The following is a 27,519-nucleotide window of genomic DNA, read 5'->3' as shown; positions in this document are numbered from 1 at the left end:
GGCTCTGACCAAAATGCTGACAGTGATATGGACAATAAAGTCCAGGCTGAGGTCGTCTCAGATGGAGATGAGGAACTCGTTGGAAACTGGAACAAAGGTGACTCTTGTTATGCTTTAGCAAAGAGACTGGAGGCATTTTGCTACTGCCCTAGAGATTTGTGGAACTTTGAATTTAAGATGAGTTAGGATATCTGGCAGAAGAAATTTCTAAGTGGCAAAGCTCTTGAGGAAGCAGAGCATAAACATTTGGAAAACATGCAGCCTGACAATGTGATAGAAAAGAAAAATCTATTTTCTGGGGAGAAATTCAGGCTGGCTACAGAAATTTGCATAAGTAACATGAACTCAAATATTAATCACTAAGACAATGGGGAAAATATCTCTGGGACATGTCAGAGATCTTCATGGCAGTGCCTTCCATCACAGGCCACGAGGCCTAGAAGGGAAAAATTGTTTCCCAGCCTGGGTGCAGGATCCCCCTGCTCTGTGCAGCCTTGGGAAATGGTGTCCTATGTCTCAGCTGCTTCAGCACCAGCTGTGGCTAAAAGGGGCTGAGGTACAGCTTGGGCCATTGTTTCAAATGGTACAAGTCCCAAGCCTGGTGGCTTCCAGTTGGTGCCGAGGCCGTGAGTGCACAGAAGTCAAGAAATGAGGTTTGAGAACCTCTGCCTAGATTTCAGAGGATGTATGGAAATGCCTGATGTCCAGGCAGAAGTTTGCTGCAGAGGTGGAACAGTCATGGAGAACCTCTGCCAGGGCAGTGTGGAAGGAAAATGTAGGGTCAGAGCCCCCACACAGAGCCCCCACACAGAGCCCCCACACAGAGTTCCCACTGAGGCACTGCCTAGTGGAGTTGTTGGAAGAGGCCCTCTGTCCTCCTGACCAAAGAATGGTAGATGCACTGACAGCTTGCACTGTGCACCTGGTAAAGTCACAGACTCTCAATGCCAGCCCATAAAAGCGGCCAAGAGAGGGGCTGTACCCTGCAAAACCACAGAGGTGGAGCTCCATAAGGTTGTGGGAACCCAAATCTTGCATCAGTTTGAACTAGATGTGAGACATGGAGTCGAAGGAGATCACTTTGGAACTTTAAGGTTTAATAACTGCCCTGTTGGATTTCAGAGTTCTATGGTGCCAATAGCCCCTTCATTTTGGTCAATCTCTCCCATTTGTAATGGATGTATTTACCCAATGCCTGTACTCCTATTGTACCTCAAAAGTAATTAACTTGTTTTTAATTTTATAGGCTCATAGGTGGAACGGACTTTCCTTGTCTCAGATGAGACCTTATATTTGGACTTCTGTGTTAATGCTGGAATGAGTTAAGACTTTGGAAGACTGTCAGAAAGGCATGATTGTGTTTTGAAATGTGAGGACGTGAGATTAGGGAGAGGCCAGGGGTGGAATGATCCATATCATTGGCTCTGTCTCCACCCAAATGTCATCCTATAGTTCTCATAATCCCCATGTGTCATGGGAGGGACTGGGTGGGAAGTTACTGAATCATGGAGATAGTTACCCATGCTACTGTTCTTGTGATAGTGATTGAGTTCTCATGAGAGCTGATGGCTTTATAAAGGATTTTTCCCCTGTTTCTTGGCACTTCTCTCTTCTGCCACCCTGTGAAGAAGGATGTGTTTGCTTCCCTTTCCACCATAATTGTAAGTTTCCTGAACCCTCCCAATCTTGAAGAACTGTGAATCTTTTAAACCTCTTTCTTTTTCTTCTTCTTTTTCTTTTTTGAAACAGAGTTTCACTCTTGTCCAGGCTAGAGTACAATGGTGCAATCTCAGCTCACTGGCAACCTTGCCTCCTGGGTTCAAGTGATTTTTCCACCTCAGCCTCTCCAGTAGCTGGGACTACAGGCACCCGCCATCACACCCGGCTAATTTTGTATTTTTAGTAGAGATCAGGTTTCTCCATGTTGGTCAGTCTGGTTTGGAACTCCCGAACTCAGGTGATATGCCTGCCTCAGCCTCCCAAAGTGCTGGGATTACAGATGTGAGCCACTACACCTGGCCGAATTCTTTCTTTTATTAATTACCCAGTCTCAGGCAGTTCTTTATACCGTCATGAGATCTGACTAAGACAACTTCCTCCAAGACTATAACCAGATATAAATGAAGTAGATAATAAACCAAAGTCAGCTGTACTGAGTTTAAATGAGACTGATGGTCTCTTGAGCTCAGAGTTTAATTTCTAACAGAACTGGAATTGAATCTAGGCTTCTTCCCTAGCCCTCTCTTGGAGGTAGCCACCTTGGAAGTATGACTAGACCTTTCCAATCATTAATCTCCTTGTCCCTAAAGTAGGCATAATATCTACTTTTTAGGGCTGTGTTTTAGTATTAAGGAAATAACCTGCTTTGCTCAATGCCTATCACACTGCAAATATTCAGTTAATAGAAAAATGTTAAAAGTAAAATTGATAACAATAAAATAGAGAACATTTTGCTATGGTTGTCTAAATAAAAGACTAGATTTAAAAAGAAGTGCAAACTATAGACCACGTGTTTGGATCTCATATTAGTTTAGCATTTGGAAACTGATTATAGAACTTGAAAATTAATATTCTTTGCTAATAATCTGTAAAATTTGTTAAACAGTTAGAATTTCAGTAGAACTAAGAACTGAAAACACAGTAAGTTTAAGTTGATGTCACGGCTGGCTGGCTGGCTGGCTGGTACAAGGGATTTGCTTTAGCCATACTCATTATCTTCAATACCCCAAAGTCACCCCAAAGAAATATATATATGCAAATATAAACAGTGTATTAGGTATGCAATATCAGCTTCAAGACAAAACTTAACAATCACTTCTAGTATGACCAAACTGATTCCCCTAAGTCCTTGTTATAGGAAAAATTATGACAAACCCACTTATCAGTAAGACAAGAATGTAACATTTCCTGAGATTTATAATCCTTATTAAGAAAAAGAAAAGAAAATGTGTGAATAATAAAAATAAATAATTTTCCTTTATGTTTTGAAAAATTAACTCTTATTTTTCAGTTATTGAAGATTCACCTTCAATTCACTGACACATAATTAAATTGAAGTTGCAAACAATTTAGAATTTATTTATGGTAAATAACTTTTATATCCTCTGAGAGCATATCTAGAAGATGTCAAATGCTCTTCACCATGAATTAGTGCTCAATGCAGTTTTGAAAAATCTTATCTGGTTGTTACTCTGTTGAAAGATAGTAGAAAATAATAACACTACATTGCTTATTTGTTGAATAGCAACAATTTCAAGAGTTCAGTAAAGGATGTATTTACATGACAGATACATTTAATCATAAAGCTAATATATTTGTAATAAAGGTAAATATTAGCTTATATATGTGGTATTTAATCTTACTTTGGGTTCTAAATAACTGTGATATTGGAAATTTACTGAAATCCGTAATGATTACTTTTTTTAATAAAATATGATAGTTTGACTAAATGATCTCTATGATTGCATCATACTCCAAATCTGTTAAAGGTGAAACTTTAGAAATTGTGTGTGTGTGTGTGTGTGTGTACATAAATACATGTAAATACATTCATAGACACATACACATATATACATATGCACACACATATTCATATACATATATATATATATTTTTAATTGGGCAGAATATGGAGTGAGAAAGTTTTATTGTACTCACAAATTGAGTACTCAATAAATATTTCATAAATATATTAAACAATTTTACTTTATGATATATATTAGAAAATGTCCTGTCCTCCTTATATAACACGTTTTGAAAATAAAATATAGTAAAGGACATAAAGCTCTTTTTATATGTCTGGTACTCATGGTATGTCCTCTCCAAATGAGACTCAAAGACTCAGGGAATCTACAATACCTCAATGTGAGTCTTATAGTCACAGATGCATAATTATGAGGATAGCGTGCCTGGGATGAAGGGAAAGGTAGACAGGAGGCGGAGGAGAAATTCCCTGAGTGTCCAGATTGGAAGACAGTTGGATAGAGAGGACTTTTCCTTTCAGGAACAAGGGAAAATAGTAGAAGGAATTGAACATGAAAGTATCCCTATTCGAGGACCTCACCCACCAGCTGCCCATGCCAGGGACAGTTGGCCATCCCACAGCCTAAGAGAAACTAATGGGCACATACTGTAAAATGTAATCTGAATTTAACATAAATGGGTACTTTGGAGCTTGGGCATATACCACTAAATATGTTAACCTAAGGAAAGTAGAGAGTTATCAGTAATATCAGTTTGTTTCTTGTTTGTTTGGTTGGTTTGTTTTTGAAGAATAGGTTAAAGTGCTTGCTATATACATATTCAAAGCTTGGTAGTTGCTTACTGGCAGTCAGTATAGCACTGTGGTTAAAAATCGTGCCCTGGGTGAATATGCCAAGTGCTTTGCTTGCTGTCTGTGTGATCCAAGGCAATTACCCACCTTTCTACGCTTTCATTTCTTTAATTGTATAAAACCTATGCAACAGCCCTTGTCTCCTACAGCTGTTACAAGAATTAGCTGTTTATCTGAGTAAAATACCTATAGATGATAAGTGCCCAATAAAAGCTGTTATTTTAAAAATATTTAATACAGGTCTGGAGAAGAACAAACTTTAGAGATACGAAAATTGAAGGATGAGAAGAAGGATGACAACCTGATCCCCAGATAGTATAAAACAGAAAGGAAAACAACTGTTGTACAAACAGTGACAAATACTATATTAGATGGTTCTCACAGTGCTATAAAGAAATACCTGGGCTGAGTGGGGTGTCTCATGCCTGTAATCCCAGCACTTTGGGAGGCCGAGGCAGGCAGATCACCTGAGGTTGGGAGTTCAAGACCAGCCTGGCTAACATGGTGAAACCCCATTCCTACTAAAAAGCAAAAATTAGCTGAGCGTGGTGGTGGACACCTGTAATCCCAGCTACTCAGGAGGCTGAGACAGGAGAATCAGTTGAACTCAAGAGGCAATTGCAGTGAGCTGAGACTGTGCCATTGCACTCCAGCTTGGGCAACAAGAGTGAAACTCCATCAACAATAACAACAACAACAACAACAAAAAGAAAGAAAGAAAGAAAAAAAAAGAAATACCTGAAACCAAATAATTTATAAAGAAAAGAGGTTTAACTCACCATGGTTCTGCAGGCTGTACGGGAAGCATGATGCCGGCATCTGCTCAGCTTCTAAAGAGGCCTCAGGACATTTACAATCATGGCAGGAGGCAAAGGGGAAGCTGACAAGTCTCATTTGGCAGGATCAGGAGCAAGAGGAAGAGCAGGGAGATGCTACTCACTTTTAAACAACCAGATCTCCTGAGAACTCCCTGCTTATGATGAGAACAGCACCAAGAGGATGGTGCTAAACCATGCATGCAAAACCGCCCCCATGATCCCATCACCTCTCACCAGGCTTCACCTCCAACATTGGGGATTGCAAGTCAACATGAGATTTGGTGGGAACAAAGACTAAAACCATCTCAGATATTAAAATTTAAAGATTAAAAACTGAAATCAGAAAAAGTAAGCCAACTAGAAATTTATTTTTAAAAACAATATAACATATTGATTAAAAAGTAAGTTCTTATTCTGAGTCACTTCCATACAAAACATTTTTTAATTGACATGAATATTTAGAATTAAATAAATATTAGTAGTGTGGTTAAGGGTTTCTGTATTTTGTATTTTCATCTTTGTTTATAGTATTTTTTTTTCTAATTTTCTTTCTTTTCTATTAGCTTTAAAGATTCTGTTGGGTCTTGTACCAACAGATAGTTTTAGTAGTTTTATGAATTGGCAACTTTTCTACTAATGGATGGTAACAATAATTCATCTAGACCCCCAAATTCAAATAATATCAAGAGACAGTGTTACTAATGGTGCATGATGCTTTTAGCCTTTGTTTTGGTATTAAACTAGTGACACTTCATTAATTTTTAAAGGGATTTGATCTGCCTATTAAGTAGTTTATAGAATCATCTTACTTTTGGTTTCCTAAGAAGACCAATGTACTTAGCATACTCCTTTCTGTTTAGCATATTTTTTCCATGGTCCTCCTTGAAATAAAACCACATTTGAAAATAACTTAAGATTGGTATTGTCAAGTGTTTGCAATTTTTATGGATCTTTTGTTTTAAATATCTCCATGGAAAAAGAAAGCACAAGATTTGGAATCACGCTCATCAGAACTCAAACTGATTTCTGTTACTAGCTCTCTGTAGCACAGGCAAGTCACCTCACCTCTATAAGATTTTGTTTTTAGCATGTGTAAAATAGGAATTTTGACAAAGATAACATTTAAATGTATTATGATATGTGACCACTAAATGAAAATTTTTGTTGTAAGTATTTTATGGGAATATGACTAAGGATTAGCATTCTTGATATTTAAAAATCTCACAAAATTGGATAAGAAAAACATCAAGATATCACCAAGTAAATAAACAAAAGCTATAAAGAAATTATTCAGGTAGTAATTTTATAATTAGTATATGTATGTAAAATATTTAACATCACATGTTAATGTGTAAAAAATGTGAAAACCACAGTGATAAACTATCATATTCATTAAGGTCAATAAATTTTAAAATAATAATACATAGAAATGAAAAAAATGTGGCATTTTATTCTATACCAATGCTGAACCATATTATTCATAATTTTACCTATTTTTAATCAATGTGTATTCAGATTCATATTCTGCTTTTCAAAAAATAATTTGAAAATAACATTTATGTCAGCTATAAAATATTCTATATGATTATTATGTCTTAAGTTACCTAACTTTCCCTTACAGATGAAAATTTAGATTTTCCCAGTTGATAGACCCTGGTATATAATGTTCCCTTCCCTGTGTCCATGAGTTCAGCTCCCACTTATGAGGGAGAACATGTGGTGTTTGGTTTTATGTGCCTGTGTTAGTTTGCTGAGAATGATGGTTTCTGGCTTCATCCATGTCCCTTCAAAGGACATGAACTCATCCTTTTTTATGGCTGCATAGTATTCCATGGTGTATATGTGCCACATTTTCTTCATTTCTTCGTCCATTCTATCATTGATGAGCATTTGGGTTGGTTCCAAGTCTTTGCTATTGTAAATAGAGCATTATATATATATATATATATATATATATATATATATATACAGGTGTCTTTATAGTGGAATGATTTATAATCCTTTGGGTATATACCCAGTAATGGGATTGTTGGGTCAAATGGTATTTCTGGTTCTAGATTCTTGAGGAATCACCACACTGTCTTCCACAATGGTTGAACTAATTTATACTCCCACCCACAATGTGAAAGTTTTCCTTTTACGCCACATAGTTGCCAGCATCTGTTGTTTCCTGACTTTTTAATGATCACCATTCTAACTGGCATGAGATGATTATCTCATTGTGGTTTTGATTTGCATTTCTCTAATGACCAGTGATCATGAGCTTTTTTATATGACAAACATAACTAGTTTCGATTGTAGTCCAGTAGGCTTTTTGTTATAATATGTTACTTAAATCTCAGGCAGGAAACGCTATTCTGTTTTTGAGAATTAAAATTAGTGATGTGGTGGTCACAAAGATGTGGAAAAATCTTTAGGATAGTAGAAAATATTGACCCTCTTAAGTCATATAAAGAATTTTGAACCTGTTTTGTTTTGATATTATTTTCAGCTAATTTCTTGGCATTGTTATTTTAGCTCTTTACTATGTCAACCAATTTCTGCTTGCCCTATGGGGTGGGGGGGGACCTATTAAAAATTCTTTACAAGAATTGATGTCTCTGTGTATATGAATGTAACATTTTTAGAAGATTGCACTAAAAACAACTGTATTTACAAGGCTTAAAGGCTTATCTGTTGTGTGTGTATGTGTGTGTGTGTGTGTGTGTGTGTGTGTGTACTTCTAGTGTTGTTAATGTTGTTTCTCTACTCATTCAGAGCCTTGCGAAGTGGGACTGCTATACATATTTTAAGTTAATATCAAAATATGCCTACAACGTTTTTGGTGAAATTGTTTTATCTTGCCAAGTATATATATATGCCAAAAATCTCCCCTCTTTAAGAAAACAGATACTATAGTTACAGTAGATAGATAGTCATTAAAGTAGCTGGATATGTACACTATCCACCTACATAGGAATCAGAGGGATTGTAAGAATAAACTTGTGAACTGCCTAATGCTTGCTATCCAGGAACTAGAACTAGAATTGGAATAAATACTGTGTATAGAAAGTGCCAGCCAAAGAGAAGGGAATCACTCACTATGCATGAGTCATAGGGGAGATCAGAGTACTCATAAAATACATTTGAGTTAGATCTTAATTTGTTTACTATATATTTAGCTATATTGATCTTGAGAATAATTCCCTTGTATTTCTTCCTAAGAAAGGAAAAAAAAAAAAAGAGCAAGTCTTTATACCTGTTTTCAAGAATATGAAATTACCATATCATAGTCTGAGACCAAGTGTACAAATTTGAAAGTGGAGATACAAAGCAATTTTCCACTCACTGCAAGTCAGAAGCAATATCTGTCTCAATTATGATATTTTACTTGAAAATGACCTCATCTTTCTGTCCTTTCATGTGTAGTAGTCCTAGCTTGAAAATCATTGTATAGACAATACGTTTTCCTTATATTGTTGCATGGATCATTGGCAATTTTGCATCGTTGAATGCAACATTGTATGTCAAAAATTTGCATCTATGAATTAAATATGTCATTGCACATACTGCAGACAAATTTGTGTATATTATTTTGAATCTATTTGTATATACAATTGACATTATCACCTGTATAATAATTGATTTTGTAAACGCACAGAGAATATGTACATTTATTTTTTGCTGTTCTGCATTTTTGTCCAGTGATGTCTTTTAGAGCTGAGCCTCTGCCCCAGAAAATAATGAGGCTTCAGTAAGAGTCCCTGAGGCAGATGGCATGGTGGTGTTATTCGCATCCTTAATTATTTTGTTAATAAACAATACACTATATTTAGTTACTAGTTAGATTTTCATTTTGTAAATATGCCTCTGACCCTTTTCTTTCTTAAGTGAATGAAACATTAATAAATAACTAAAGTTTATTTTGCACAAAATACTAGAGACTAGGTTTTGAGAATCTATTTTTTTTTCATTTTTTTTTTATTGTACTTTAGGTTCTGTGGTACATATGCAGATCATGCAGGATTGTTGCATAGGTACACACATGGCAATGTGGTTTGCTGCCTCCCTTCCCGTGTCACCTACATCTGGCGTTTCTCCCCATGTTATCCCTCCCTGACCTCCCCACCCCCTTGCTGTCCCTCACTTCCCCCCGCACCCGACAACAGACCCTGGTGTGTGATGCTCCCCTTTCTGTGTCCATGTGTTCTCATTGTTCAACACCCGCCCATGAGTAAGAACATGCGGTGTTTGATTTTCTGTTCTTGTGTCAGTTTACTGAGAATGATGGTTTCCAGATTCATCCATGTTCCTACAAAGGACACAAACTCCTTGTTTTTTATGGCTGCACAGTATTCCATGGTGTGTATGTGCTACATTTCCCTCGTCCAGTCTATCGTCAATGGACATTTGGGTTGGGAGTTCCAGGTCTTTGCTACTGTAAACAGTGCCACACATAAAGAACATATGTGTGTATGTGTCTTTATAGTAGAATGATTTATAACACTTCTGGTATATACCCAGTAATGGGATTGCTGGGTCAAATGGAATTTCTATTCCTAAAGTCTCTTAACGTTAGCCACTTAGCTAAAAGCCACTAAATGAGTTAAAGGAATTTCCTACTGCAGTCAGTTACATCTAAATTCTTAACATTTCTATTTTGAATTGTGGATTCTGTCTGCCAGCTTCCAGGTTCCCTTTGAAGCAGGGCTATGCCAAGATTCCCCACATCTCATAGGTAACTAAGCAAGTCCTTTCTCATTCCCAGCTCATCAGAATACACTGTCCACTCACTTTGCTGACCCACATAGGCTGATTGCTTCCTGATGTGTTGGCAGGTGATTGTGATAATGTTCACAGGAGGGGGCGTGCTAATACATGAGTAATAAATGGAGCCCCGTAAAACTCGTTAAGACAGAATTCTAAGCAGAATTCACCCTCCTTTCCTAGTGTGGTCCACTCCGAATGCTAGAGTTTTAATACAATCCAAGGATTTCTCCAAGATAATCGTTAATGACTTAATTTTATGAGGATTTAATTTACAAAAACAATCAAATAATTTTTAAGAATGAATATATATACATACTTGAGTGAGAATATTTGCATAAAATAAATTAAGCTAAGAATAAAATCTAAAATAAATACAATAATTGCCCTCTGGAAAAGTCTTGTAATTCTGCTGTACTGGAGATGCAGTGAGAACCAATAACATGATTAAGGCAATTTTTTCAATTACCATTCAATTTGCCTTACGTAGTCTCTTTCTTATATATATATATGCAACTCAACCCAATAATTTTCCCTCTTGTTTCAGGGATCTTATTTCTAGGATGCCATTCATGTACTCCATTCATTCATTCATTCATTCATTTATATATTTATTTTTTATTTCATTAATTCTTATATTCATTTAACAGATATTTCTTGAGTGCCTATTATTTCCAGAGTACCATGCTAGGCAGTGATTATTAAATGATGAATACAAATTATTTATTGTTTTAAAAAATCGACAATCCTAAGAGTTTGTTTAGTACTTGTTCAGGGTTTGCTACAAATTCCATGATTTAATTAATTTCTATATTGATGCTCATCCTTTAATCTTCCCTCTAATAGAGGGGCAATTTGGAAACCTACATCACTATTGTATGTTTGCGCTTTGAAGCACTTTGTAGCCCATACATTTACTTTCTGCACCTTATTTGTGAGCTGCATGGACAAGAATGTTTTTACTATTCTTTTTTTTTTTTTTTTTTCATATCAGAGAGAATAACGTCTTGAGAATGATGACATTCTCTGGACAATGCCAGTGAATAAGCACTTAGCTAGGGTAGCTAAGAAATTATATCTAATTGACTATGCTATTTCCAAAATTCTGTAGACTTTACTAAAAACGCATGCCAGGGGTGAAAGAATGCAAAATAAGCAGTAGATTTGCACCCATAAAATTGATGTACCTTTTCATTTCTTTGCAACATTGATATTTGCCTTCTACTGATGAAGGCTTTGATCGTGATAGCAATTAAAAGTGAAGTGAACCAAGAGATACTAGGGGATACATACAACTTGAACCTCCTCATGCTTCCTCCCAGGGGCCAACTGCACAGCAGCTTCCAGCTAGGTGCAAAGAGGAACATGACTTCAATGATTTTGACTTGATAATATTATTTTTATTTGTTTTATTTTTATCACATATAAGACTTCATTTCTGTGAATAAAATATATGGCCTATGTGGTTTTCCATATAATAAAATCATTAGTTGAAGAATATTTTTGTACATTCTCTAAATGAATAAATTCAATTCTCAAGTATAAAAAAAAAACATAAAAATTGCTTATTAGAAGTTCTAAAAGAAACCCTGAGTAGTTGACATATAGAAGTGCTCTATAAATATGTGCTGAATGAGTGAACCAGGAGAGTTATTCATAGTAAATATGGAAATGACCAGACTCATTAACAATAAAAATTATATATAGTCCAGTGTTACTTAGCAGTAGTGTAAATAATATCCCCCTATATTAATAAAATGGATGAACCAAAACTGAAAATAAGCAAATAAGAAATGAAATCCATTTGGTAGTTTTGCTAATGATTAACATAATAGCTCACATGTAAACTTTCATTGTATATAAAATTAAATAGCACAGTCCAATCTCCTATATTATGTAAATTTTTCCTCTAAAATAGTTCTGATAACTAACTTTCATTTGAATATCTCCAGTAATGGAGAGCTCATTACTTTCATGGTAATCCATTCTGTTGTTGGTAATAGCTATCCTAATGCTTTAAAAATGTTACATTGACATCTATCTACCTGTAAGTTCCCTTTAGAAAAGGAGAAGTACTACCACCTAAGATAAAAGATGCAAGTGTATTTTCTCTTTGGTCACAGTATTTTCAGGACATTAGAACAATAAAAAGACCATACATCATTAAATCAAAGATCTTAAAATATAATAGCTTTGTGAAATTTCCTGAAAATAATTTATGTATTTTAAAAATATATTAAACTAAACAATTTGTCATAGGTCTGTTTTTCACAACTGAAACTCAGTGCTTTATCTATGAAGTGATGAATATGTAACAGAAGCCTCAGCTAGAAGGATCTTCTCTTGTTTGCCAATTTGCCAGAAAAGTAATGATTTTAACAATGCCATTTATATCTGGATATTATCAGCACTGTAGAAAAACAATTCCAGTAAATTTTGTTAGTGTAGTGTGCAGAATGTGCAGAACCATTGAAGAAACAAGCATTGAATAAGGAATTATTTTTTCTTTTTTCTCAGCGAAGTGTTTCAAATATGTTAAAATCAGCTCAATATTCGGTGTTATTATTTGGTTAAATTCCAAAATGAAAAGAATTTGTAGTAGAATGAGTGAAATATACGAACAGACAAATGCAACTGACAATGTTGTCAAGAAAGTATTTTGTTTACTTAAAGCAAAATATTAATTTTAAAAATATGAGTTAAAGCTGCATAATCTGTATACATAAAAGCACATATAATTTTAGAATGTTATATTCTTGTTGCATCACTGAAAATCCTTACATGTCTATTCTTTTGAATAGTAGAAGATGGAATTTAAATTACTCTTTAGTTTTCTCTTATAAAGCTTAACTCTGTTTAGTCTCTTCAGAGCAATGTTAAGAGATTAAGTTTCCACATCATTCTGGTTTTTCTCTTTGCACACTCTATTTTTAAATTTATCTTATTCTTATTTTTATTTTTATTTTATTTTTTGAGACTGAGTTTCACTCTTGTTACCCAGGCTGGAGTGCAATGGCGCGATCTCGGCTCACCGCAAGCTCCGCCTCCTGGGTTCAGGCAATTCTCCTGCCTCAGCCTCCTGAGTACCTGGGATTACAGGCACACGCCACCATGGACAGTTAATTTTTGTATTTTAGTAGAGATGGGGTTTCACCATGTTGACCAGGATGGTCTTGATCTCTTGACCTTGTGACCCACCCGCTTTAGCCTCCCAAAGTGCTGGGATTACAAGCGTGAACCACTGCGCCCGGCAAAATTATCTTTCTTAAAAGATTGATCTTGTAAGATTGAATACTTTATCTTGTGTTTTATATCTTATCATTTGTCTTTTGTGAACTGCCTGTTAAAATATTTTACCCATCTTTTATTAGATTTACTGAGCGTTTCTTATTGATTTTTGGGACTTGTTTATTATACATTAACAAAATGAATATTTTTGTTATATGTTCAGAAATATCTTCTCCCAATCTATAGTTAGCCATTTTACTCTCTTATCAATGCCTTTTGATAATGAATGTCTAATTTTACTGTAATTGAATTTATATTTTCTTGTTTAGCTAGCACATTTTGAGTCCTGTTTAAAAAATGTTTCCCAACCATAAAAAGAAGATGCTGTATTTTATCTTCCAGAAACTTTTACAATTTGATCTACACATTTTGACATTGATTTTTTAGTATAGCGTGGGGCAGAACCACCTTCTAGAGTAATTTATTGGGGGAGGAAAAAGCCATTTTTGAAAAAGGAAACAAGAGCTTGTGGATTGCTGGCAATTATTTCTTTATAGATCTGAGTAGCTGTTACACTGTTATGTTCAATTTGTGATAATTCCTGATACTAGCTTGATAATTCCTAATACTATATGCTTGTGATTTGTTCATATATACATCTCTCTCTCTAAATATATGTAAAGCCTTTATAAAAATGCATAAAAATGTATTTAAGGCCGGGCGCAGTGGCTCACGCCTGTAATCCCAGCACTTTGGGAGGCCGAGGCGGGTGGATCACCAGGTCAAGAGATCGAGACCATCCTGGTTAACATGGTGAAACTCCGTCTCTACTAAAAGTGCAAAAAATTAGCTGGGCATGGTGGCTCGTGCCTATAATCCCAGCTACTCGGGAGGCTGAGGCAGAAGAATTGCCTGAACCCAGGAGGCAGAGGTTGCGGTGAGCCGAGATCGCGCCATTGCACTCCAGCCTGGGTAACAAGAGCGAAACTCCGTCTCAAAAAAAAAAAAAAAAAAAAAAAAAAAAAAAAATGTATTTAATATTATATTAAAGTATTCTACTTAGATGTCATAATGTTAACCCTATATAATAAAGGTCATAATTATTTCTAAGCATTATATACCTTTAATCATGAAATTGATAATGCATTTCTTCAAAATGAGTATCTTAGTTTCTTACTGATGTTAAAACAAATTTTGCTAGTATAGGTTCAGATTTCCAGCCAGTCCAAACATTTTACATCATAATTCAGTAAGAGTATGTTATCCAATTCAGTTTCTTTTCCAGGTTTATATAATTGACAAATTTCATAAGCATGTCTTTCATGCCTTAGAGAATAAAAATATGAAAAATGACAGTATACAGGATAAAAGCCTATGGCACATTATTTGAGAGCACTCTTCAAGCTGACATCATTAATCAACATATTTGGGGCATGATTATTAGCCATTTTTAAGTTTACCTTAAACTGTTATCTCCCAGTCCACATTTTACCATTTTATATTTACCAGATATTTTGTCAAATGCTTTGCAATAAGTAAAATTAAAGTTACATCTATGGAATTTACTCTGTTCTGTTAAACAAGGATTCAGTTTAAAAAAGGAAATCCTTATAACCTACCACCATTGCCTCCTCTATCACCAGCGCCACTCATCTGTTTTCCTAAGTATTTACAACTCACATGCTAGACTTTAACGAAGACCTTTCTTGTTATACTTCCCAGGTTTACCAGTTTCATTGTTTTTGAAATTAATAGGTTTTTGTTTTTGACTGTCTTTCCTTTTTTGGCAGCTCCTTTGATAAATATTCAAGACAGCTGAGATTGCATTTATGGATAATGCCAGTCCTTAGGGTTATAATCTGAATTTAAATGCTTCAAAAGTTAAAACCACTATGTCTGTCTTATTATGTCTTAACTTGTCTCAGGAGCTAATTACCTGTCCTCAGTTCATAGTTTTGCTGCTCACAGAATTACTTAAAACTGTTGTCTTTGTTGGTAGAAATGGGCAACAAATAGTTCTATTCTCCTGTCATTAAAGAATATCTGATAATATTATGTCTTCTTTCTTCTGTTTTGCTTCTAAAATAGCTTTCAAGCTTTTTTGTTTCAACCTTATTTTGTACAAGTATTAATTTATTGCTATTTTAGGAATGGCTGGGCCACTGCCAATTTTCCTTCTCTAGTTCATAACATGTGTTGATGGACATAGCCCTCTTTTCTGGCTACTGTAATCAATAAATATCTACACTTCGTTGAAGCCTATTTATCAACTTCTCATAGATCACATGACTTCTTTGCAGATGTTATCCCCACCGCGAGTAAAATCTGAGCTCATTAGCAAGTTACTTTTAGCACTTCTTAAGATGCCTGTTACTGTTTTTGTATCAATTAGATAATTCTCCCTTGTAGGCTTAAACTCATGTTACATATTATTTTCAATTTTCAGAGGTCTTAAAATTCATGGTCTCATATCTTTTTTAGTCATGGTGTCATATCTTTTTCGATTTTTGAAAAAAATAGTTTTTTAAAATATTTATATTCTATGCATTGGTCTTAGGAACTTCTCTTAGACTTACCTTAGAAACTTTCAATTTATCTTCTGTGTCTGTTAACTACTGCAATTTTTAACAGCTTTACTGATGAATAATTGATATACATTTATATATTTTTATATATAGTACAATTTATATATAGTTGTGAATTTTATATATGTACCTATTAATGTATATCAATTATATTAATTATATATTATATTTATCTTTAACATTAATCTAACATATAAATATTAATATATTTATTACATAGTTTATTAATTTATATAAATATATGTCAATTGTATAATTTATATATGTATATGTATGTGTATATATATATGTGTGTGTGTGTGTGTGTGTGTGTGTGTGTGTGTCACATGGAAATATTACCTTTTAGCTAATTATTTCTTTTCTTTTTTCTTTTTCTTTCTTTTTTTTTTTCCGAGATGGAGTCTTGCTATGTCACCCAGGCTGTAGTGCAATGACACAATCTCCACTCACTGCAAACTCTACCCCCTGGTTTCAAGCAATTCTCCTTCATCAGCCTCCTGAGTAGCTGGGATTACAGGAACCTGTCACCACACCTGACTAATTTTTTTTTTTTTGTAGATACCGGATTTCACCGTTTTAGTCAGGCTGATCTCCAACTCCTGACCTCAAGTGGTGTACCTGTCTTGGCCTCCCAAAGTGCTGGGCTTACAGGCATGAACCACTGTGCCTCGCCTAGCTCACTAATTACTTCTTAGATTATATATAATTGGTAGATTTTCATCTGATGAGTTTATTTTCCTATCAATAACTAAATCTTGCATTTCTAAAACCACTTGATGGTTCCTTTTAGTATCCATCTATAAATGTTTTATTTTTCCCTGTTGTGACTGGTAATTCCTGCTATTTTTTAATGAATAGCATTGCCTATTTTGTATTTTTGAGAGGATAAAGTCTATTTTTTTTTCCACTAGCCCTCAATTGCTGTTACTTGTGGAGCTAATTAATGTTGAATTTTTGCCTTTGTTGACTTTGTGGCATTGGGTTTCATTCCTGTTATTGGAAATTTTCCTTTGCGTGTTCTTCTCGACAGCATTCTCTCTCTTTCTGGTCTCTCTTTCTCTCTTCCTATCTCCTCTCTTCTCCCCTGTTTTTTGTGCTTTATCATTTTGGGGCTTTCTCTACTCCAGTCCCGCAATGCCCAGTCTGAAACCGTATCTTGCATTACTGGTCCTATGCCTGTGCCTGGCAGCGTTATTAGGGAATCATGTGTCTAGTCCCCGAGACAGTGAACACCTTTACTCAGCTGGGATATGCTTATTTGCTGACCTCTTTGGGCACACAGTCATATACAAATCATATATTTAAGTGAGTAATGAGCTTTCTTCAGTCTCTTTTCACAAACAGGTTAGCCGTGGGCCAGTCTTGGTTTGCAACCTTGAACCAAGCTTCCTGTCACTGATAAACACGGAGAAGTCACATTACTAATATTCCATAGTCGCCAAATGCCCAAATGCCTTTTGTGTGTTCCCAAATTCTGACTCTAGCTGGTCTCAGCTTCAGCCCTACTCATTGTTTTGCATGTTGGTTGCATTTCTTGTGCATGGAGATGCTTATCTTATTTTTCGATCCTGGCTATGTCTTTTCAATTTTCTTTTTATCTATCTTATCTAAAAATACAGAGTATTTGAAGCAGAAGGGGGTCTCAAAGCCTGAACTCATAAGCAATCTTGCCTGGAGTCTCCTTTTCAATTTATTCTTTTCATCTGATACATATTTCTCAGACAGTTATTAAAGGTAGTTCTAACCTAATTGATTTTTTTTTTTTACCATCTGTTTTTGCTAAACTAGAATCTAGGCTTAGAGTCCCCGGTGGTATTAAAACCACCCACTTGAGTGCCGTGTTTCTTCAGGAGCCATTTATCACTAGCACGGAAACTCCATGACCTCTGTTTCCCACCCACTAAATTCTTCTTTTCTCTGACTTACTGACTTACAAATGACAAAGCAAAAATAACTTATGTTAGTCCAGAGTGCTAGTTTCATCAATTTATTCAGATTCTGTCTTGTAATTTATCAGTCTAAGAACATACATAAAATGGACACATAGAGCACAAACACTGTATATCTTGACAGGATACATGTGTGCATACCACATTCTACGCACATGCAAACATACAGGGGAAAGAATATCTGTGCATGTGTAAGAGAGAAGAAAAGAGTGAGGGAAGAAAAATGCATGGAGGATGGGAGGGGTGGGAAAGGGAAGAGAGGGCACAGAAAAAGAGAGAAGGGAATGAAGAAACAGCATTGTCATTGTTTCCAGACTAGCAAGAATTGTATAAGTACACATCTTTCAACTTACTTCAACAATACATTCGTTATTTGCTAGATGTGTTTGGCTCTATTGTCTCTAGGTAAGAGTTCTTCTTAGGAACTAAGAATTTATGTCTGTTCAACATCTCCACCTCTTCTAAGTCCTCGTCAACGTCCATTGACTTTCTTTGAGCTACTACAATGCACTGGGAACAGTTTTGCCCTCTTATATACCACATTCCAGAGGTTGTTGTAGTGAAAGAGGTATCGTTATTAATCCATGGATCAATAGAGGTTACACATTTCACAAGCCAAGTAAACGAAGTAATCAACTTCCCCAAATTACATTGTGTGATAGACCAAAGAGAAAAAGGAAACTTTTCATCGATCTTTCTACCATGTTCCTCATGAAAGACTGACTTTTGCCCTCCCATTGAGGTTACTCACTACAGTATTCTCTCCACATATACTTCTGCTAAGAAATACTTTTTGACTTATATTTTTTCTGATTTTAGATTTTTGCTTTCCTTAGTTGACAGTAAGTTCTATTTTGCTAATAGCAGTAAGATACATGGGATTAAGCACTGTATGTTAATTCCTTGCTTGCTGAAAGACTGAAATGCAGCAAAAAATAAGTAACTTAAGCAAATTTATTTTGGGACATTCGTTAGCAAAACAGAGAAAATATTCTAAATTTCACCAATCAATTGAACATTTTCCCACCTGCTACCTCATTGTATTAATTGCTTGTTGATTTTAGTTCACTGAATCACCCTGTTGCTTTTGGTAATACATAGATAGAACTCTACACATGCAATTGGCTATACAATTTCTTCAGGGTTTGGAACTGTATGTCTAACAGGTGAGAAAATACATTTGTCATCTCTCAATAACTGAGTATATTGTTGTCCCCAAAATTAGCCTAAAGCTCTTCCAAAATTTTATAGAATTCTAGGTAAAATCAGAAGGTGAGTGATATATGACAATAGGCAATATTATATATTAATACAACAATAGGAAAAAATAGCATATATTAAAAAACACACATTACAATGCAGGTATAACTAACTCATTGTTAGTGAAGAGATTATCAGGAAGTGGTCCCAAGATGTATTTTAGACTAGAATCTTCAGGATACCAATCCTGAGATGGAAAATAGCAAATAGGAAGTTAATGAGGAGTATTTTGGGGGATGAAAACCTATGGAGGAGAAAGGAGTGAAATATAAATTAGTCACAGGGAGAAGTTTAGGTGAAATGTGGTTTCAATGATGTCCCTGATCAATCCCTGCAGGGAGCTCTGAGACTGTGAAGAACCTGAGAGTTTTCAGAGGTTGAGGCAGGGTATGGGCTCTTTATAGTCCCAGGACTGACCAGTCGTTGCATTTGCTCAATCCCATGATGGCGTATCATCTACATGTGCCTCTTTTTAACCCAGAAAATTCCTGAAGAGAAATTAGAGCTAAGTACTGTATGGTACAAATAATATTCTTGTAAAAGTATGAATTGAGGATATGAGAATAGAGACTGAGAAGTAGTTATATTATTTGCAAATATATTCTTATTTATTTTTATTATGTTTATTTATTTATTTATTTTTTTATTTTTTGAGACAGAGTCTCACTCTGTCTCTCTGGCTGAAGTGCAGTGGCACAATCTCGGCTCACTGCAACCTCCATCTCCCAGGTTCAAGCGATTATCCTGCCTCAGCCTCTTGAATAGCTAGGACTACAGGCACCCACAACCACATCCAGCTAATTTTTTGTATTTTTAGTAAAGATAGCGTTTCACTGTATTAACCAGGATGGTCTCAAACTGCTGACCTTGTGACCTGTGCACCCTGGTCTCCCAAAATCCTGGAATTATAGGCATGAGCCACTGCAGCTGGCCCTGCACATATGTTCTATAGACAGCACACATATAACCTATGCACACACATACACTAGATAAATAAATTTTTCTAAATGTTCTGTGGAATATGATTTAGATATAGTGAAATGTACATAAATCTGTATTTATGTTTAGAGATTAATCTTGGGCAGGGATTGACAAACTTCAACCCTCTGTCCAGTCACAAGTTTTTGATAATGACACTTCATTACAACATGCCCACACACCTTCCGTTTACGTATTGTCTATGGCTGTTTCATACTACAATAGAAAATGGTAGTTTTCACAGAGGTAGTGTGGTCTACAAAGGCAAAAATATTTAGTATTTAACCTTTTACAGAAATTGTTTGCTGACCCTTGATCTAAGGTTTGTTGTTTTCAAATAACACCACTTCATGTGTAAAGTAAGATCACAGCATCATGTATTTCATGTTCAGACTCTTATCCTTTGTACTACTATAGTCTCATGTTTTACTTCCACATTTACTATAAGCCCTGTAATTCATCATTACTATTTTGTAAATACTCAATTATCTTTTAAATAAATTTTATAGGTACTTAACATTTTAAGCATTCATTTCTTCATGTAAATATGAGTTTTAAAATGCTAAAACTTCCTTAAAGTATAAAAATATACTCTTATTTTTATAGTATACACATAGGAGTGAAGAATTCTCCCAGCTTTTGTCTTAAATATTATGTTATTTATATATCTAACAGATGTTTTTGCTGGATATAGCATTTCAGGCTGCGAGCTTTTTTTGTCTTTCCTTTTCATCATGTTGGATAAGTTGTTCTGTTGTCGGGCTTGCATTATTGCTGCTAAGAAGCTGAAACCCTGTGAAAACCTTTAAGATTTTCTCTTTAGCATTATTTTTCAGCAGATAATTATAATTTGCCTTAGTGTATTTTCCCTTATGTCTATCTGGCCTGGAACCCAATCAACTTCTTCCGTATCTGGGTTTATGTATTTCAACCATTATTTCTTCAAACATAATTTATTCTGACCCAATCTCTGTCTTCTCTGCTTTTAGTACTCCACTTGCATGATTGATAGGTCAGTTATCAGTGTCTCACAACTTACTGGAATGCTGTTTATTTTTTAAACCTTGTTTTTCTTCTCTGAGCTTAATTTAGATTCCTTATATGGCCCTACATTTATGTGCTGTTAAATCCATCCATTAAATTATCTGCTTCACATGCAATTTTTAGTCCTAAAATTTCCATTGTGTTCTCTTTTGTTACTTTTCACCTTCGACACTTTGTATGCATTTCTCTAATGTTTATATGTTTTATTTAAATAACGGAATGAGTAACTACTGTTTTAAAGTCCTGGTCTGCTAATTTCATCATTTCTGTTATTTCGGGGGTACATTTCTATTGATCAATTTTTTTCCATCTGGTTCTAAGACATATTTTCCTGCTTGTCCAAATGTCTGGTATATTTTTCAATTTATATACTTGACATTATGGATGCAACATTGTTCAGTTTCTAAATGTTTATGACTTTCCTTATGAAGTGTTGAATTTTGTTCAAAATATTAATCTGTGGGTCAGATTTATCTTTTTCGGTAATGTTTGTTCAGATGTGTCCAGACTAGCCCTCAATCTAGGACTAAAATATTCCTACTTACAATGCATGATTTTTACGGGATGTCTACTAAATGCCTGGATGGATTCAACAAAGTCTCTCCATTTTGTCTAGTCTAAAATCATTTTTTCCCCACTCTGTGCAACATCTGGTTATTGTTTATTTCAGAACTCCCTTTACCTGGTGTTGTGCAGTCTTGATCTGAAAGTACACTGCACAGTACTGCTTCTGAGTCTAGATTCCAGAGACTCATTGATGACTCTCATGTAGATTTCCTAAGCTCTTTATACAGCTGTGCCCTCTCTGGGACTCTGTCTTGTGAATCCCAGCTTCTTCTGTAGCTTTGAATTCTTATCTGACTCCATTTCAGTGGGCACTGCTGCACTGCTGAACTCTGTTTGGGATCATCTTCCACGTGCCATGATCCAGAAAGTGAAGCTGGCAGAAAGCCAGAAATTTGGCAGGACTCACCTTGTTTGTTTATCTTCTTTTATGGGTCACGTTCTGTACTACCCATGGTCCAGTCCCTAAAACAGTACTTTATTTTTATTTTGAGATGGGGTCTCGCTCTCTCTGCCAGGCTGGAGTGCAGTGGTGTGGTCTTGGCTCACTGCAACCTCCGCCTTCTGGGTTCAAGTGATTCTCCTGCCTCAGCCTCCTGAGTAGCTGGGATTGCAGGCACCCACCATGATGCCCAGCTAATTTTTGTATTTGTAGTAGAGATGAGGTTTCAGCATGTTGGCCAGTCTGGTCTTGAACTCCTGGCCTTGTGATCCACCAGCCTCAGCCTCCCAAAGTTCTGGGATTACAGGCATGAGCCACGTGCTCAGCCAAACAGTTATTTAATATATATTTTAGTTTTGTAATTTTTTTTAGAAAGCTATTCTATCATAGTGTTAAGCAAAAATTGGCCATATAAACATTGTTAAATGAATGATGTATCTGTGATGATTTATCAAATGATCATTATTAAAGTCCTCATAGAATAAATTATTTTGCCAACCTTTAAATTTCTTATGTAAAAAATAGTACATACATTTTTATATACTGTACATTGGATAATCTATTCAATATTTTCCTGTCATTTATTCTCTTTAGTTGCTGAACTCACCTTAAAAATTACAGTGCCTCTTAGCACTAACATTATTTCAAATTTTCTTCAACTTAATTTGTGTACAACCCTAGTTATTTTAAATATTACTCTAAATTAAGAATAGTGCCATTTTTCTAACAAATGTTTTTACAAATTTACAAATCAGTTATTATATTTTGCCATAAAAGATTTAACTTTGTTTAGTATCTTTTTTTTTTTTATTGCATTTTAGGTTTTGGGGTACATGTGATGAACATGCAAGATTGTTGCATAGGTACACACATGGCAGTGTGCTTTGCTTCCTTCCGTCCCCTCACCTGTATCTGTCATTTCTCCCCATGCTATCTTTTCCCACCTTCCCACCCCCCCGCCCCTCCCCCATTTCCCCCCAACGGATCCCAGAATGTAGTGCTCCCCTCCCTGTGTCCATGTGTTCTCATTGTTCAACACCCACCTATGAGCGAGAATATACGGTGTTTGATTTTCTGCTCTTGTGTCAGTTTGCTGAGAATAATGGTTTCCAGGTTCATCCATGTCCCTACAAAGGACGTGAACTCATCGTTTTTGATGGCTGCATAATATTCCCAAGGGGCTGATATCCAGAATTTACAAAGAACTAAAGCAGATCTACAAGAAAAAAGCAAACAAGCCCATTCAAAAATGGGCAAAGGATATGAACAGATACTTTACAAAAGAAGACATACAGGAGGCCAACAAACATATGAAAAAATGCTCATCATCACTGGTCATCAGGAAAATGCAAATCAAAACCACATTGAGATACCATCTCACACCAGTTAGAATGGCGATCATTAAAAAATCGGGAAACAACAGATGCTGGAGAGGATGTGGAGAAATAGGAACACTTTAGTATCTTATTTTTTATAGAAATATGACTTTCAAGAGATATTGGCTGCATATCTTCTAAGTGTTAAATAAACATACTGCCTGATTTCCTATATACCTCCCTGTACCTCTCAGTTGTACAGGAAATTAATGTAAGATTTGGCTCATCCTGAGAATTGCAAATATTTTTTCTACTCAACTTCACAAGAAAAAATGTATTTTAGAACTATGTATAATTGCTTGTTTTTAATTTATAATTACTAAATGATAAGGCTTACATGAAGGAAAAGAAATTGGATAGTGTCATATATTTTTCTCATGATTTTAGCTGAAGAGTTTATGGTAAATTGATCAATCCTCAGCCAATTAGACTTTGACATGTACTAATAAGATCTAATTGAGGAATTATGAAGACATTTGCTCAGGAGAAAATGAACACATAATTACACCATAAAGAGGTTAAAGAATCAATGTTACCCAGCTAGAAGAATATTAGCTGAAGTCCCAATGGAATCTATAGGGGATACTCCATAATATATCTGTGAAATAGAGCACTGCCAAGGCCAATTAAGATACGCAGAATACTCCATTGTCAGTTGTACAACTTCAGATTTTAATATTCATTTTCCCATCTTGCCGCTGTCCATCTTCAGGTGCTGGGGGATGGTCTCCATCAGACAGTGACCATTATCAATGGCTTCAGGTTGACTTTGGCAATCGGAAGCAGATCAGTGCCATTGCAACCCAAGGAAGATACAGCAGCTCAGATTGGGTGACCCAATACCGGATGCTCTACAGCGACACAGGGAGAAACTGGAAACCCTATCATCAAGATGGGAATATCTGGGTAAGTCATGTACAGGAAAGCAATTGGGTTGGAAATATTAGAAAATGGCACAGGATTTACCAAGTATATATAGTTATCAATATTTATTAAAAATAATTGAGAAACTATTCATCTTTGTTGACAGTGAAAGTTTCTTTAGGCTTTAATTTCTATCCAATGGTTAAGGCAATGATTCTCAATCTGGACTATGAATGTGAATCACCTCAAGAAGTTTTAAAGGACATAGATGAAAGGCACACCCAGATCAATCAGACCAGAATCATATAAGTTGAAATAGTGATTAATGATACTAATAACTTTTATAAAGATAGTAATCTGCAATTGAAGGAAAATATTGAAATCATGAAGAATATAATTTAGAGAAGTAGGAGCAGTGATAAATGTTAAGAAAAGAAATTGTCCATTTTATAATAGTGTCTTAAACTCTTATTACAGATCTATATTCACTTTATTACTTTATTATGGGAGAATAGAACAGACCTTAACTCATTTGTTCTTAAAACATCTCTATTAACTTAAAAAATTGTATGTGTTAAATCAAACATTCACCACATAATCATTTGAATAGATTATTTAACAGTAAAATTTAAGTGTTCTATTTTAGTTCAATTATTTTAAAAAGCAGCCATAACAAAAATCAAGTAATGTCATCAATATTAAACCAGAAGAATAAAAAGAAGAGGGAGATGAGGAAAAGGAAAGGCTGAAAGGGGAAAGGGAAAGAGAAGGAAGAGGAAATATTAAAATTATGTCCGTCACAGTATTAGGCAGAGTGCTGGGTATTTTCAACTTTATCATGAATCATTATTGTAAAAGTTACTTTAGACTTTATATTTTAAAAGTCTTTATATTTTTAAAGACCTTTATATTTATATTTTAAAATAAAAAGACTTTTAAAATAGACTTTATATTTTAAAAGTTCCCAAGTATTTTTGGTAAGGAGCAAGAGTTTATAATTTCTAGCTAAAGTGGATGTTCATTTCCAAAACGGTATGTGAAATACGGATATAATGTCCTGATAATAAAACATGTGTCTGCTTAAGTAGAAGTTTAGAAATAACTGCTTTCAAGTTACAATTATATAGAATGTTTGTATATTAGGATGTATGAGTTATACAAAGCAAGTAGTGGGAAAAATGCCTCCTTATAAAAAGTCTTCATCTCATAATTAAGATAATTCGAGTGCTCAGGCATAATTTATAGAAAAGTTATTATCAAGCCTGAATACACAGTGGAATTAGATAGAGAACTTTAGATAGGCCCTTGTGTCCCAACTACAGAGACTTGAATTTAGTTGGTCTAAGGTGCAATCTGGGCTTTGAGATTTTAAAGTTCCTCCCGTGATTCTAATGTACAGCCAACACTGAGAATATTATTTTAGATTGGTTTTCAGTCAGCAGGTAGGAAGGGATAGAGGAAGTTTATGCTGAAAAACAATAGTAGAACAGAAAATCTGAAAGTGTTGCCCTTAAAATTTGGCAGAGAGAGAGGGGAAGAGGGAGGAGGATGGGAGGATGGAGTTGGAGAAATCAGGTGACCAACCAGCCAAACAGCAGACTAATCAACTGAGAGTAAACAGTTAAGGCTTAGATCACAAACTCTTATAATAACCAAAGCAGTCATTATCCTCTAACTCTTTGTGGTTTCTAAACTAAGATCAAATTAGCATGTTGGTAAAATTACTTGAAGGGTTACAAGACAGACTCTGAAGTATCCTTCACATTTTTGTGTTTGTAACGTCTTCATCTCAGAATTAAGAGTGTTCAAATCCTCTCCTCTCATAATGTGCCAAGATAGTAATAAAGATGCTGCCAAAATACTTGAACTTTAATGTATCTATCAAATACTGAACAGTTAAGGGTGGCTAAATGCAGAGACATAAGGAAAAAAAAAAAAAACTAAAGAGGATAAAATTGCTCAGGTTGTCTTGGACTTCTTGTTTTTGAGATTGAGTTTTGCTCTTGTTGCCGAGGCTGGAGTGCAATGGTACAATCTTGGCTCACTGTAACCTTCGCCTCCCAGGTTCAAGCAATCCTCCTGCCTCAGCCCCCCAAGTGGCTGGAAGTATAGGTGACCACCACCACGCCCAGCTAATTTTTGGTACTTTTAGTAGAGACGGGGTTTCACCAGATTGGCCAGACTGGTCTGGCACTCCTGACCTCAAGTGATCCACCGCCTGGGCCTCCCAAAGTGCTGGGATTATAGGCGTGAGCCACTGCACCCAGCCCTGGACTCCTGATATTACATGAAATACTCATGGTTGAGTCAGGGAGACAAGGCTGTCATGTAGTGAAAATAGAAGAACTTGTGACGGTATGTTGGGTCTACTTACAGGGCTCTCCATATTTTCTTAAGGTAATAAAGGGTGCATTTCTATTGTCTGCTACTTTTCTGGTGTTTATTTTGCTTTTTCCTTTCAAATAATATGTTTCTTATTAAAATTCAAGGTGCTGTGTAATGAGTGATGAGTGATGATTTCTGTAAGAAATTAGTAGTGAGCTAATTATAAAATGTTAAAAAATCAAAACAAGTTGGAGACTCTATTCGTCTGTTCTTGCACTGCCGTAAAGAAATCCCGGAGACTGAGTGATTTATAAAGAAAAGAGTTTTAATTGATTCATGGTTCCACAGGCTGTGTAGGAAGCATGACTGTGGAGGTCTCAAGAAACTTACAATCATGGCAGACAGTGAAGGGGAAGCAAGCAAGTCTTACATGGCTGGAGCAGGGGAAAGAGAGAGACGGGGTGTCCCACACTTTAAACAACCAAATCTCCTGAGAACTGATTTACTATCAGGAGAAGAGCAAGGGGAAAGTCTACCCCTATGATCCAATTACTTACTATCAGGCCACTCTTCCAACATTGGGGATTACAATTTGTCATGAGATTATGATTGGGACACAGACCCAAACCATATCAGAGATACAATCTAAATATTGGAAAATATATTTAAGTACTAATAAGCCTGTAACATAATGATTACATTATTTAATAATCTATTAAAGAAATGTTTTAATCCTTAGTAATGCCCCCCAAAAATGAGTCAATTGCTTTGATGCATTCTAAAAGAGAAAGTTCACTGACTTCCAAAAATTCTTGAATATTTTAGGGCTATGTATTATCATGCATTAAGTGATTAAAATTTAGCATTTACAAATTTCAACAAAAAGTACTCTTGGGGATTAAGTTTATTAAAAATGGTATTCAATACTAGAGTTCTAAAATCCACTACTACTTAACATTATGTATATTAGACTTGAAGAGAATTTTGATTTAGAGAATATTGGATGA

General features: G+C 35.4%; 1 protein-coding gene across 2 annotated transcripts in view; it reads left to right on the top strand.

Annotated features, from left to right (window-relative positions):
• Positions 1–27,519, top strand: part of CNTNAP2 (contactin associated protein 2) — a 2,246,749-nt gene that overhangs the window by 654,005 nt on the left and 1,565,225 nt on the right. For both annotated transcript variants that reach the window (XM_074378960.1, XM_003929829.4), the window contains one exon: positions 24,036–24,229. In XM_074378960.1, the coding sequence (XP_074235061.1) occupies positions 24,036–24,229 (194 nt within the window). The remainder of the gene's footprint in view (positions 1–24,035; positions 24,230–27,519) is intronic.

The sequence above is a fragment of the Saimiri boliviensis genome, chromosome 10 (assembly GCF_048565385.1).
Source record: "Saimiri boliviensis isolate mSaiBol1 chromosome 10, mSaiBol1.pri, whole genome shotgun sequence".
In the NCBI taxonomy this organism is placed as follows: Eukaryota; Metazoa; Chordata; class Mammalia; order Primates; family Cebidae; genus Saimiri; species Saimiri boliviensis.
The sequence above is the reverse complement of the archived record's forward strand: the minus strand, read 5'-3'. Positions and strand labels throughout refer to the sequence as shown.